Here is a 12,048-nt window from a genome sequence, read left to right on the forward strand (position 1 = left end):
CTTAATGCTTCGAGTGGCGGATCTTTACCTGATAAGACTCCAACCAAAATCCGCAACTTAATTAAGCATATGGCTAAAGATTCTAAGCATGCAAGCCATGATGAAGAATGGTACACAGATGCACCCCGAAGTGTAAAAGAGGTCCAAACTCCTCAAATTGAAGCTCAATTGTCTGAGCTTACAAAAGTTGTAATGATGTTGGCTAAAGACAAGGGTGTGCAGCCCACACCCCGCCCTTGTGGTATATGCACTCAATTAGGGCACCCAACCGACATGTGCCCTTAACTTCAAGATGAGGATTATGCAGAAGCCAATGCTTTAGGAGGGTATTCCGGGGCGAATTAAAGGGGATTTGAGCAGCCAAGGGGTGATCAAAGATGGAACAACAATCAAGGTTTGGGAGGAAATCAACAGGGAAGTTATCAACCAAGTCAACCAAATCAATACCAACAGAGACCACCTTTTCCACCACAAAACTTTCAGCCAAGGCAGCCACAACACCCTCCTCAACAAGCGAGTTCATCAAGCATGTCATTAGAGGACATAGTGAAGAGTTTGGCAACTAGTACACAAACTTTCCAACAAGAAACAAAAGCAAGCATAAAGAACTTAGAGCAACAATTTTCACAACTTGCTACTTCCGTAAGCAAACTAGAATCTCAAGGAAAGTTGCCCGCCCAAACTGAAAAGAATCCAAGGCATAATGTGTGTGCCATCACTTTGAGAGGCGGAAAGAGCTACGATGGTCCAAAAGTGTCGGTTGGTCAAGAAGAAGAAGAAGTAATTGTCGAAGAGGCCACCAAAGAAGAAAAGAAGGAAGATAAAACAACCGCAAAGAAGTCCTTCGTCACTGAGCCTAAAGCCACACCTGCTCCATTCCCCGAACGATTAAAGAGCACAAAGAAAGAACGGGAAGAGAGTGAGATTATGCAAATGTTCCCGAAAGTTCACATGAACATTCCACTCCTCGAGGCCATCAAGCAGGTACCTAGATATGCAAGGTTCCTTAATGATCTTTGTGTATCTAAAAAGAAATTGAAAGGAAACCAAATTGTAAAAGTTGGGGAAAATGTATCTGCGGTTTTGCAAAAGAGGATACCCCCAAAGTGCAATGATCCCAGAGTCTTTACCGTGCCATGCAAATTGGAGAATCTTTATGTACCTCGAGCCATGCTCGATCTTGGTGCATCCATAAATGTCCTACCATATTCTATCTTTAAATCAATTGGTGTAGGAACATTAAGCAAAACCGGTGTGATCTTTCAACTTGCCGACCGGTCTTTGGTACATCCAAAAGGTGTATTGGAGAACGTGTTAGTGCAAGTTGATGAATTTGTTTTCCCAGCCGATTTTTATGTCTTAGATATGGGAGATGATGACTCTCCAAGTTCAAGTTCCATACTTTTGGGTAGACCTTTTCTTAAAACTTCTAAAACAAAAATTGATGTCTATAACGAAACTTTAAGTATGGAATTTGATGGTGAAGTTATCAACTTCAATGTTCATGAAGAAAAAAAAGTTTCCTTCTGATGTTCAGTCTGTTAATTTTATGAATATGATCCAGCCACTGGCTGAAAAGAGCTTAAACTCGACTAACCATGATTTTATGGAGTTAGTCTTGTCACAAATATTAGATAAGTACAAAGCCAAAGAACTTGCAAAGGAGTGCGGTATAAACAAGGAGGTGCTGGAGATTTTGAAATTCAAGGATGATAAGCACATGTGGATTGATGGAAGAGAAGTAGAGCCACCTACTACCAAAGCCAAATTTCTTCCACCGGTGGAATAAGCACAAGATTCGGGAGCAAAAACTCCACCGGACCCTATAAAGAATATACATGTCTAGAAGGAGAGCACTCAACCAATCATCAACTCAAATAAACTATCGAAGAAGGAAAAGAATGAGTTGATAACCCTGCTAAATAAATACCAAAAAAGGACTAAGTGGACAATTTCCGATATTAAAGGTTTAAGTCTTTTTTGGTTTGTGCGCAAAAAGAAAGCCAAAGGAAGGTTGAAGGTTCCGTTGAAGGAGGTGTCAAGAAGATTGATGTGTTGGAGAGGCCCACATACTTAGAATGAAGCATATGTGGGGGCAAAGTCAAGCCAACGACTTAAAACAAGGGCAGCTTACCGGGAGGCAACCCGGGGGTATTTTTGTCATTTCTTTAAAAATAATTTCCATTTCTTTGAAGTTTTTGGTTTTTAATGTTCTAAATGCATTTAAACATGTTTTTAAATCACCAAATGAACCTCGAGATGCAAAACCATTTCGTTTCAATGAGAGGGGATTTTTTTTTGGGTTCAAAAAGTGGGAAGTGGCAAATAGAGCCGTACACGACCCGTGTTTATTTTTGCCTTATATTGAACACGGGTCATGTTCAAGCGAGGCAATCATTTTCGCAGTCAGAGGGGTACACGACCTGTGTCTTTTTTACCTTATGCCCAACACGGGCCGTGTTCAGCCATTTTTAGAATTTTAAACCCCCAACACGGGCCGTGTGATTTTACAATAAAAGAACACGGGCCATGTTGGCTACTGAACAAATGTGTTATAAGTCTAAAAGTCGGTTTTTATCACCCCCATTCACCCATAACTCACCCCCAAAACAATTTCTCTCTTCCAAGAACCCCTAGGTCCGAAACTTTCACAATCTGTTTTGTGGTTTTGGGCTTGATACTTTATATAGGCAAGCTTGGGGAGGTTAAAGAGGAGGTTCTCACCACCAACTGCAAGGCTCCAAGAACGATTCATTAAATTCTTTCCATATCTTTAATTGTTCATATTTTGCTTTAAAATTCAATATGTGTGCACTTGTGACTGTTTTAAACTCTTACCCAGCCCGACTACCATCCCCCACCACCTTCTGGTGATTAGATAGGTTGTTACGCCCTCTCCAAGCATCGGGGACGATGCTTATCTTTAAGCTTGGGCAGGGGTAGAGTTGTACATTAGGGTCACCTCCATGCATTAAATTTCAAAAAAAAAATCCAAAAAGAATTTTTTTTGTTTATGTTCTTAGTTTGCATTTTTTTTCTTAGTTTCTTAAAAATAAATAAATAAATAAAACATCTCCATGCATTTCATAAAAAAAAATACCGAAGCAACCAGATTGTTACCGGAAGTGTAGAATCAGCTGTCATAACTAGGGACCCAAACACCGTATTTCGAGACCCTAGCCTTAGATAATAAAAAGAATTTATATTGAAACATTTTTTGGGCGGTAATAACAGCTTTAGGATGATTTGCTTCTAAATGTATAAAAAGAATTTGTATCGACAACTCTGGACCCACAGAACACAGACCTATTTGTTGACACGCGTTACCCCCGCGGTAACAGAGAGCTTAAGTATCAGAACCACACAATCAAGAAATAAGGAAGGGTATAACTGTCATATCTAGTACCCAAATCAGAATTTCAAGTGCCAAAACGAAGAAATCTCCAAAAATTCCAAAAATGAAGATTAAAGAATCCAAGTTCAAAACGAAGTACAAATCAAAGTTCAATCAAATCAAAAGCCAATTCAAAGTCAAATCTGGTGAATGAAGAACTGTGTGATATGCTACTTGTGGCTCTCGAAAAAGTGAAAGCATAGGAGTTGGGCCCCTTCGGGTGGGCTCGCTGTTTCAGCGAAAGCTGATTCGCCGTGACGGGTTCTTAAGGATGCGTCGATTCTGATTCTTGGCCATCTAGTCTTAAGGACATGAGATCCAGATTATGTTATTTTCGCCCATAAAGCTTAGTAAGGTATAAAGTTTTAATAAAACTAGGTTTGGATTATTGGGTTACACCGTTTCGGGTCTTCCTCACTTTAGGAGTCTCTGATACATGGAAGGAAGCACGATGGTCGCCTAAGTATTAATGATTGGAGCCCCATTGATGTAAGGTTTGATCGTATATGTCCATATTTATAAAAATAAATAAAAAGATTACTTATGTTCTTAAATCTTTCGTTGGTTCAATTTTTGTTCCTTAAGTATCTTTTGTACATATGTTTCATTTTCATGGTTTTCGTCGCATGCATTCATTCTTAGCTTTTAGGATCTTTCTGTCCACATTTTTTCTATGTTTCTTTTTGCCATCTAGAAATCGTCCTGTTTGGCCGGTTCTTGTTCTTTCTTGAGGACAAGAAAGGTCTAATCTTGGGGAGATTTTGTTAGGTGCTATTTGTGCACCTTTTGCACACCCTTTTAGTCCCATTTCATGCATCTATTTAGCATAATTGTTCTTCCTTTTTCTTGCATTTCATCATATTTATGTTAATCTCTAGAACAACCTTATTTGCACACTTTCATGTCTTTTTCAGGTAAACCAGAGCTTGGAATGCGCTTTGGGAGGTGTCGGGAAGCATTGGTGAAGATTTCGGGATGATCGGGCGAAAAATGAAAAAGTTGGAAAAATCAAGTTTGGAATTGGAGTCAGAGAGGTACACGGGGTGTGTTGAATTTACACTGAAAAGTGGGCACGGGGGGTGTTTGACCAAGAAGAAGCTGTTGACCATGCTAAACACGGGACGTGTCAGTTTAGTACAAATCAACACGGGGCGTGTTGGCTGCTGAACACAACCCGTGTCAGTTTAGCCTATTTTAACACGGGCCATGTTCGACCCAAAAACCAACTTTTGGCAGTTTTTCCTATCTTTCATATTACGGGTTGAGGGCCATTTTTACACACACACAACCTATCAAAGCACATTTTGTGAGGGGATTTTGAAGGCTTTTGCAAGGATTTGATCATTTATCATTTGGAAACATTATTTCTTTTATTTGTAAGTTGTAATTGTGAATTATTTCCATCTTTTAACTTTTGATCTTGTTCTAGCCATGTGTGGCTAGAACCCTAGTTTCTCCAACTTCATGTCTTGACTTCTTAGTTGTGATTTCAATCATATGACTTGATGTTTGCTTTTAATTTCCATTTAGTGAATTTGATTTTGCTTCAATCGAATGTTTGATTCTAATTATGATTCTTATTGGCCATTTGAATTAGGGTTTGGTCATTCAAGTTACCTCTTTTACAAAATCCGTAATTGTTTTGTGAAATTGAACAAGTAACAAGCACTAAATTGATTTCCATCGAATGAATTTAGTGTGAATCTTATTCACACACTCTTATGCTCCCGAGCTTGTGAGGAGTATTGGGTGTTGTTGGGAACATTCACATAAAGTTTAATGCAATCTTTCAATCTAATTCCAAGAGCATGTTTAGGTTAGGTTAGTAAGGTTAGGGTTAATCAAAGAGCTTGTTTTGATTGATTAATGTGGTGAATGGAAAGCGTTAAAGCTTGTTAACACTTTCAAGTACCAACTTAGATAGAATGAAACAAATGTCTTGTCATCTTTGATTCACATTGTTGGATTGTCATACATGAAGTTGGAGCCCTTACAAAATCTGAACTTAATTCACTCATTTAGCCGATTACGTGTGTTTTTAATTTGTTTGTTTAGTCATTGCATTCTAAACCTCCCTCTTTACTGTTGGTGACCATAGTACCTTGCGCAAAGAGGTATATACTAATTATCTCGTGTCTCAGTGGATCAACCCTACTTGCCTTGTACTACCTTTTAGTGCAATATAGTGGGATTCTTTTGGAGTATATCGTACCCCTTTATTTGTTGGGTTTGACACGCCTAACAGGTATATTGTTAGGCAGGTAGACTTGTAGATTTTTCCCCAAGATCTTGAGTTGTCTTGTTATCTATTTTATGTATATGTCAACATATGTGGTGGTGGGCTGAGGCGTTCCAGCTTTGTGTAGAAAGCTAAGACGCAGGCGGACCAACTTTATGTTGAAGGTCAAGGGGTGAGTTGATGACAAGATCAACATTAAGTGTTAAGAGTGTAGACACTCACAAGGGGCGAGTTGATGTCAAGAACAACTAGAGTGTTGTGAGCATAGACACTCGACGTTGTTTGGGTCGACCGGTTCTAATAGAAAGAGCCTTGTTTGCATGCTTGTATGTTTATTGTTGTATATGAAATTTTGGGGAACTCATTAAAATTTAGCTTACAGTTGTTGATTAAATGTTTCAAGTACTTTTGATGATCGTGGGAAGACGAATGTTTGATTGTACACAGTACACCCTCATCAACAGCTTTCGTGTTTTGTGATGATATTATGATTTCTGGATTATTGTATTTTGGAACATATGATGTTCACTCACTTGGGTTTTATGAAAATAGTTTTTTATTTTAATTAAAAATAAAAAGTTTTGTTGTGAAAAATGGGACGTTACAATTTGCATTTCAGTTGGGGGTGTTAGGTGGTTGTTTGGATTGGAATTGGATTTGTTATGGCAATGGGTTGACGTTTAATAGAAACACTTGTTGTGACATTTAGAATTGTAAATAGTAGCTAGGAACACCACCTACAAACATTTGGTTTTAAGAGTAAATTGATGGATCGATTTATAGCTGGTAAGATAATGGTGATGAAGGATCACAACCGAATTGTGTATATAGGTTTGAAACATTTGGGTTGGAAGTGTCGGGAACATTTGGATTGTTGGAAAACATTTTGAATATAAAAAGTTTGTATATTGTGTAAATTTAATGGTAAAAATGTATGTATGTATAGTGGTTATATGGTAAAAAAATAAGAAAAAAGAAAAACTGAAAAATGCTCCAACGGACAAAAGCCAACGGCTATATGCCCTCCAACGCTCCAAATTTTGAATGGCGGAAGGTTGCCTACAACATAATGCGTTGGCGAAAATTCCATTGGGGGCGGTATTTACCGCCAACAAACTCGTCTACGTCGACTTGTCATCCGCAAAATTGCCACAACACCGTCTGGTCTAATAGATTGATTTGATTCACTCAAATAACAATTTCATAGAAATATATGGAAAATATCTTAAACTCTAACCTTACACACTAACATACACACCCCATGTCAAAGTGTGGAGCCTCCTCGCATCCTGAAATTCTCATTGACATGAAGAGGTGTGATGCTCATGTAGTGGCTTTCTTCTTCCTTCTTCTTCTTTCTCCTCCCCTCTCCTCTGGTGGAGAGAGCATGATGATGTTTATATGATTATAGACTAATATGATCATTTGTGAAATAAATAGGGGTGGAAAATCGGGTCATCGTGTCGTGTTTTTGTCTGACACGATACGACAATGTTTTATGTAACACGAACACGACACGACAGGATCTCGTGCTTTTTTAACTAACACGAAAACGAACCGATTAAAAAACGAAAAACACGACACGACACGACACGACAAAGATAACATGAAATAAAAATTAATGTATTTAATTAATATTTATTCATACGTAACACGAAAAACACGACAAAAAATGTTAAATCGTGTCAATTTCGTGTCAAATTTTGAACACGAAAACGACACGATACGACGTCGTATTTTTTACACCTGATATGAACACGACACGAACACGAATTCGAATTTCAATTTCGTCTCAATTTTGTTTCGTTTCATGTATTTTTTGTCGTGTCGTGTCATCAATTGTCACCCTAGAAATAAATTTTTTAAATCATTGGAATCCATAAATATTAGCAAGTTCCGAATGATATACGATGATGTCACAGCAACAGTAATAATTACGATAATTTCTACGACGATGAGGTCTCAAAGATTTCTTGACCATGGTCAATTTTGCATAAATGGCCAAATTGAATTCTTCCACAATTATAACTCATATGTATTAGGTTTTAGACAAAAGATGTCATCAACTCTAAAACCATTTACCTTTCTAGAAACTCGGAAAAAAAAAAAAATACTGTATTCACAATGCGATAAGGGTAACCGATATAGAACTTTGACGGAAATATAATTACCCTAAATATTTTAAAGAGAACAGGAAATAATAAAATGGAAAATCCACAAGTCTTCATCATTTTACACATAACGACAACGAAGTCAATGACGTTTCTCCATTTTTGACTTCCTATAAAACTGAAATCAAAATCAGTCGTTAAAGCATACAATGACAAGTCAACAACATCATCTTAAACCATGGATTTGCCTTTTCTATTTGTTTCCTTCCTACTGATTCTAACGTCCTACCTATTCACATGCTTCTTCCGTCGCAAGTTCTCCAACCTTCCACCCACCGTCTTCCCGTCGCTCCCCATAATCGGCCACCTCTACCTTCTGAAACCACCACTCTACAGAAAATTCGCGAAAATCTCCGCCAAATATGGCCCCATTTTCTGCCTTCAGTTGGGCTTCCGACGTGTCGTGGTGATCTCCTCACCTTCCCTCGTCGAAGAATGTTTCACCAAGAATGACGTCATCCTCGCCAACCGCCCTAAGATGCTATTTGGCAAAATCATCGGCGTCAATTACACTAGCTTTGCCTGGGCGCCCTATGGTGACAACTGGCGCAACCTCCGTCGCATTGCAACCGTCGAGATCCTATCCATCCATCGTCTCAACGAGTTTCACGACATACGAGCAGAAGAAGGAAGATCGCTGATCCGTAAGCTGGTGTCTAGTTCTTCTCCGGTGACTATGAAGTTGGTTTTCTATGAGCTGACTTTGAATGTGATGATGAGGATGATTGCCGGGAAGAGGTACTTCGGTGGTGATAATCCCGAGTTGGAGGAAGAAGGGAACCGATTCAGGGAAATGCTAAAGGAAACGTTTATACTCGCCGGAACTTCAAACGTCGGCGATTACCTGCCTATATTAAGTTGGTTGGGAGTGAAGGGACTTGAGAAGAGGTTAATAGCGTTACAGGAGAAAAGGGATGTTTTCTTTCAAGGATTAATCGAGGAAGTTCGAAGATCAAAAGGGAACGAAACGGGAAATAAGAGGAAGACGATGATGGAAGTTTTGTTATCCCTACAAGAATCCGATCCCGAGTACTACACTGATTCCTTGATCCGAAACTTTGTTCTGGTAAGAATATATAACTGATAATAATCATTTCTTGTTTCTTGATCGATCTTCTAGAAATCTGATTATTATCGTTTCCATGATCAGGCTTTATTAGCAGCTGGGAGTGATACTTCAGCGGGAACCATGGAATGGACAGTGGCACTCCTACTAAACCATCCGGGAGTTGTACAAAAGGCACAGAACGAGATCGATCAAATTGTCGGAAAAGATCGTCTTGTTGATGAATCTGACATATCGAATCTACCTTACCTTCGTTGTATCATAAACGAGACTCTTCGACTGAAACCTGCAGGACCTTTACTAGTTCCACACGAAGCATCAGAGGATTGTGTGATCGGAGGGTATAACATCCCCGGAGGGACGATGGTGCTGGTGAATCAATGGGCGATACATCATGACCCGAAGGTCTGGGCCGACCCGGAAACGTACAACCCGGAAAGATTTGAAGGTGTGGAAGGGACAAGAGATGGGTTTAAGCTGCTGCCGTTTGGGTATGGAAGGCGGAGTTGTCCGGGGGAAGGGTTGGCTGTTCGTGTTCTTGGGATGACTTTGGGGACGATGATTCAGTGCTTTGATTGGGAAAGGATTAGTGAAGAAATGGTGGATATGAGTGAAGGCTCCGGGATTACATTGCCCAAGGCTGTTCCATTGGTAGCCAAATGCAAACCTCGTCTAGAGATGCAGAATCTACTGTCGTTATTCGAAACAAGTTAGTGATGGTGGTTTCGCCCCTGTTTTTGGCGTTGAAATTATGAATAGTTTTGTATTATAGTATAATACTATATAGTGTTTGATCGAATAAGAAAAAATCATTCAATAAGTATATTTCGGTCTTTCTCCGTACTAAAATTCTTGTTTTTAATTTCAGCCGAAAGTTCCCTCCCCTAATCTTCACATGTCCAACACTCCAACTCTTATCATTTAGAAAGTAGGTTTAGATCCCCATAATTAACTCCATGCTACATGCCTTTATCCCTTAATTTAATATACAAATTATGAAATCATTGTTTGTAATTGAACAATTATTATGTGAGATTGTTTACCACGTTCGTTGAAACCAATAAACAATAAATAAAAGTCATATAAAACGAGATGTCGATTCCCCAAAATCTATGTATAAATATTTAGTAGATTATAAAAATATGATATAATTTGCTTCAATTATAATTCATTGTAACAAAAAAATCATTATATATACAATATAATTCCCGTGGCGGCTTATCAACAGTACCCTTTTAGAGCCGGCTTCAGTTTGGAGCTGCACAGATTTTGCCCCTCATTTTCGTAGTCTTCTTCAGTCTTCTTCACGCTTCCTCCTAACCACTATTGTCTTCCAATCAGCTGCTTACAAACCGCCTGCTGTTCTGCATATGCTTAGTCATTCTTCTCCACCAACTATATGTTCAAAATCAATCTGCCATCACCTTTTTACAAACACGATTTAAGAAATTTTTGGTTATTGCCATAAATTGCACAATTTGTGTGTTCAAAACAACATTTACTCCCATGTGTGTCGCTAATTGGATTCTTGACAGGTGGTTTTCTACTTGTGTTGCTGAATACTGAGGTAACCTCTTTTATCGATTTCTTTTTCTTTTTATTTCACTTCCCTAGACATTTGTAGTTGTTTGTAATGAATTTTATGTAGTTATGCTTATTGATCACTGTTATATTTTTTAAAAGGTAGTGGCATTTGGTGATTGTGGATTGAATTATAACAGAACTCATTTCTGCCGGCTGAATTTTCAAAAGAGAAATGAATGGTCTGATTGTTCAAGAAATAAAAGTTTGATGGCTCATGGTTTTTTGAAATAAAACGTCAATGGGCCATGGGTCATGCGATTTTCTATAAGGAGAAATGAATGTTGTGATTGTTGAAGAAATTACATTCTTATGTTGTCCACTGTATTCAATTGTAGAGCTATAGATATCAGATAACTGTCATGCCTCCCAAAGTTATTAAAACGACATTTTAAGTCACTTTCTCAAGGACGTGGTCATGAAGAGTGGCTTGAAGCAGTCCCTCAAGTATCGGTCGCAAGGTTTGTGCATAGTAGCATAGAGTACCACTATAAAGGTAATGGTCCTAATCGACTTTATCACTTATATTGTCACTATCACATATATCGTCACATAATAGACTTTAACACATATATTGTCACTGTCATCTCTAAATTTCATTTACTTTTCTTTTTGTATTACAAGAGAAAAAAACTAAAGTTAAATTAAACAAATTAACAATAAGAAACATTATTAAGAACAAGGAAGCTATATTATTTAAAAACAAATGGTTTCTTTACTTGATTAATCCCACATCTCTTTTTAATTTTGGTTTTTTTCCTTGTAGGGTTTCTCATGATTTCTATTTTATGATTTTAGATAATTACCGAATTTTAGTAGAATTGACTTGTATAGTATCTGTAAAGAGGATGGCAACTTGTATTATTTTACCCATAATTGTCATAAGGTTGTTTTTTCTATGTGCTTTGCATTGAGCCTATTAAATGTCAATGATGAATCTCAGAATTTCAGGTCTTAAATTCGCTCACCGGGAAGAAATCTGGGGAGAAGGCTCTGATGGTTAAGCTAGATATCGATCGAATATGTGTTTGGTGATCATTCGTAAGTAGGAACTGATAATGCATACCTATGATGTCTCCTGAACTTCGGTCGGCCTTTATAGTTGTTTTGTTGGGAAACATTGTAACGTCCTGTCCCGAATCGTTTCCCATTTCAGGGTGGTGATCAAAGATAAGGTATTAGTAGGCTTAGGACCTCTCAGGAATTGATATATGGACCCATTTGGATGTGGGTGACGTAATTTAGATGATCCGGGTATTCGGTTTTTATTTTGGAGCCAAGGGGTATTTTGGTAAAGTGTCAGCTCGGGCTTTTATGGAAATTGGATTTTTTTGGGAAATTGTAAGGCAAGTATAAGTTAATAAAAGCGTAAACCTTCTCATTATCTTTTCATGGATATAAGGATCGTCAAAATCGGATTTATAATGGAGAAGCTATGGCCTTCAGAGTATAATAGGGTTTAAGGGCAACCCTAGTACATGGGGCGTACATAGGGAGTACGCAAGGTGTACTACGGTACTAGTGCAAAGTGCAGTATATGGGGAGTACACTGGGGTACGCTTAGCGTACCAAGATGGAATGATAGCGAGACCGAGGC

At 38.3% G+C, this 12,048-nt stretch overlaps 2 protein-coding genes across 2 annotated transcripts; both read left to right on the plus strand.

Moving 5' to 3' along the window:
• The first annotated feature begins 528 nt into the window (after positions 1-528).
• LOC145053018 (uncharacterized) lies at positions 529-1,789 on the plus strand. The gene is made up of 2 exons (XM_079000975.1): positions 529-1,518; positions 1,565-1,789. The coding sequence occupies exons 1-2, from the start codon at positions 529-531 to the stop codon at positions 1,787-1,789; spliced, it is 1,215 nt and encodes a 404-aa protein (XP_078857101.1).
• Positions 1,790-7,963: 6,174 nt separating this feature from the next.
• Positions 7,964-9,755, plus strand: LOC145079656 (cytochrome P450 81Q32-like). Its single transcript, XM_079023121.1, has 2 exons — positions 7,964-8,870; positions 8,955-9,755. Exons 1-2 carry the CDS (start codon positions 7,983-7,985, stop codon positions 9,582-9,584), a joined length of 1,518 nt encoding a protein of 505 aa, XP_078879247.1. The 5' UTR covers positions 7,964-7,982; the 3' UTR covers positions 9,585-9,755.
• Positions 9,756-12,048: the final 2,293 nt, after the last annotated feature.

This window comes from Lactuca serriola, chromosome 1, assembly GCF_051521515.1.
Source record: "Lactuca serriola cultivar US96UC23 chromosome 1, Lser_US96UC23_V15, whole genome shotgun sequence".
Classification (NCBI taxonomy): Eukaryota; Viridiplantae; Streptophyta; class Magnoliopsida; order Asterales; family Asteraceae; genus Lactuca; species Lactuca serriola.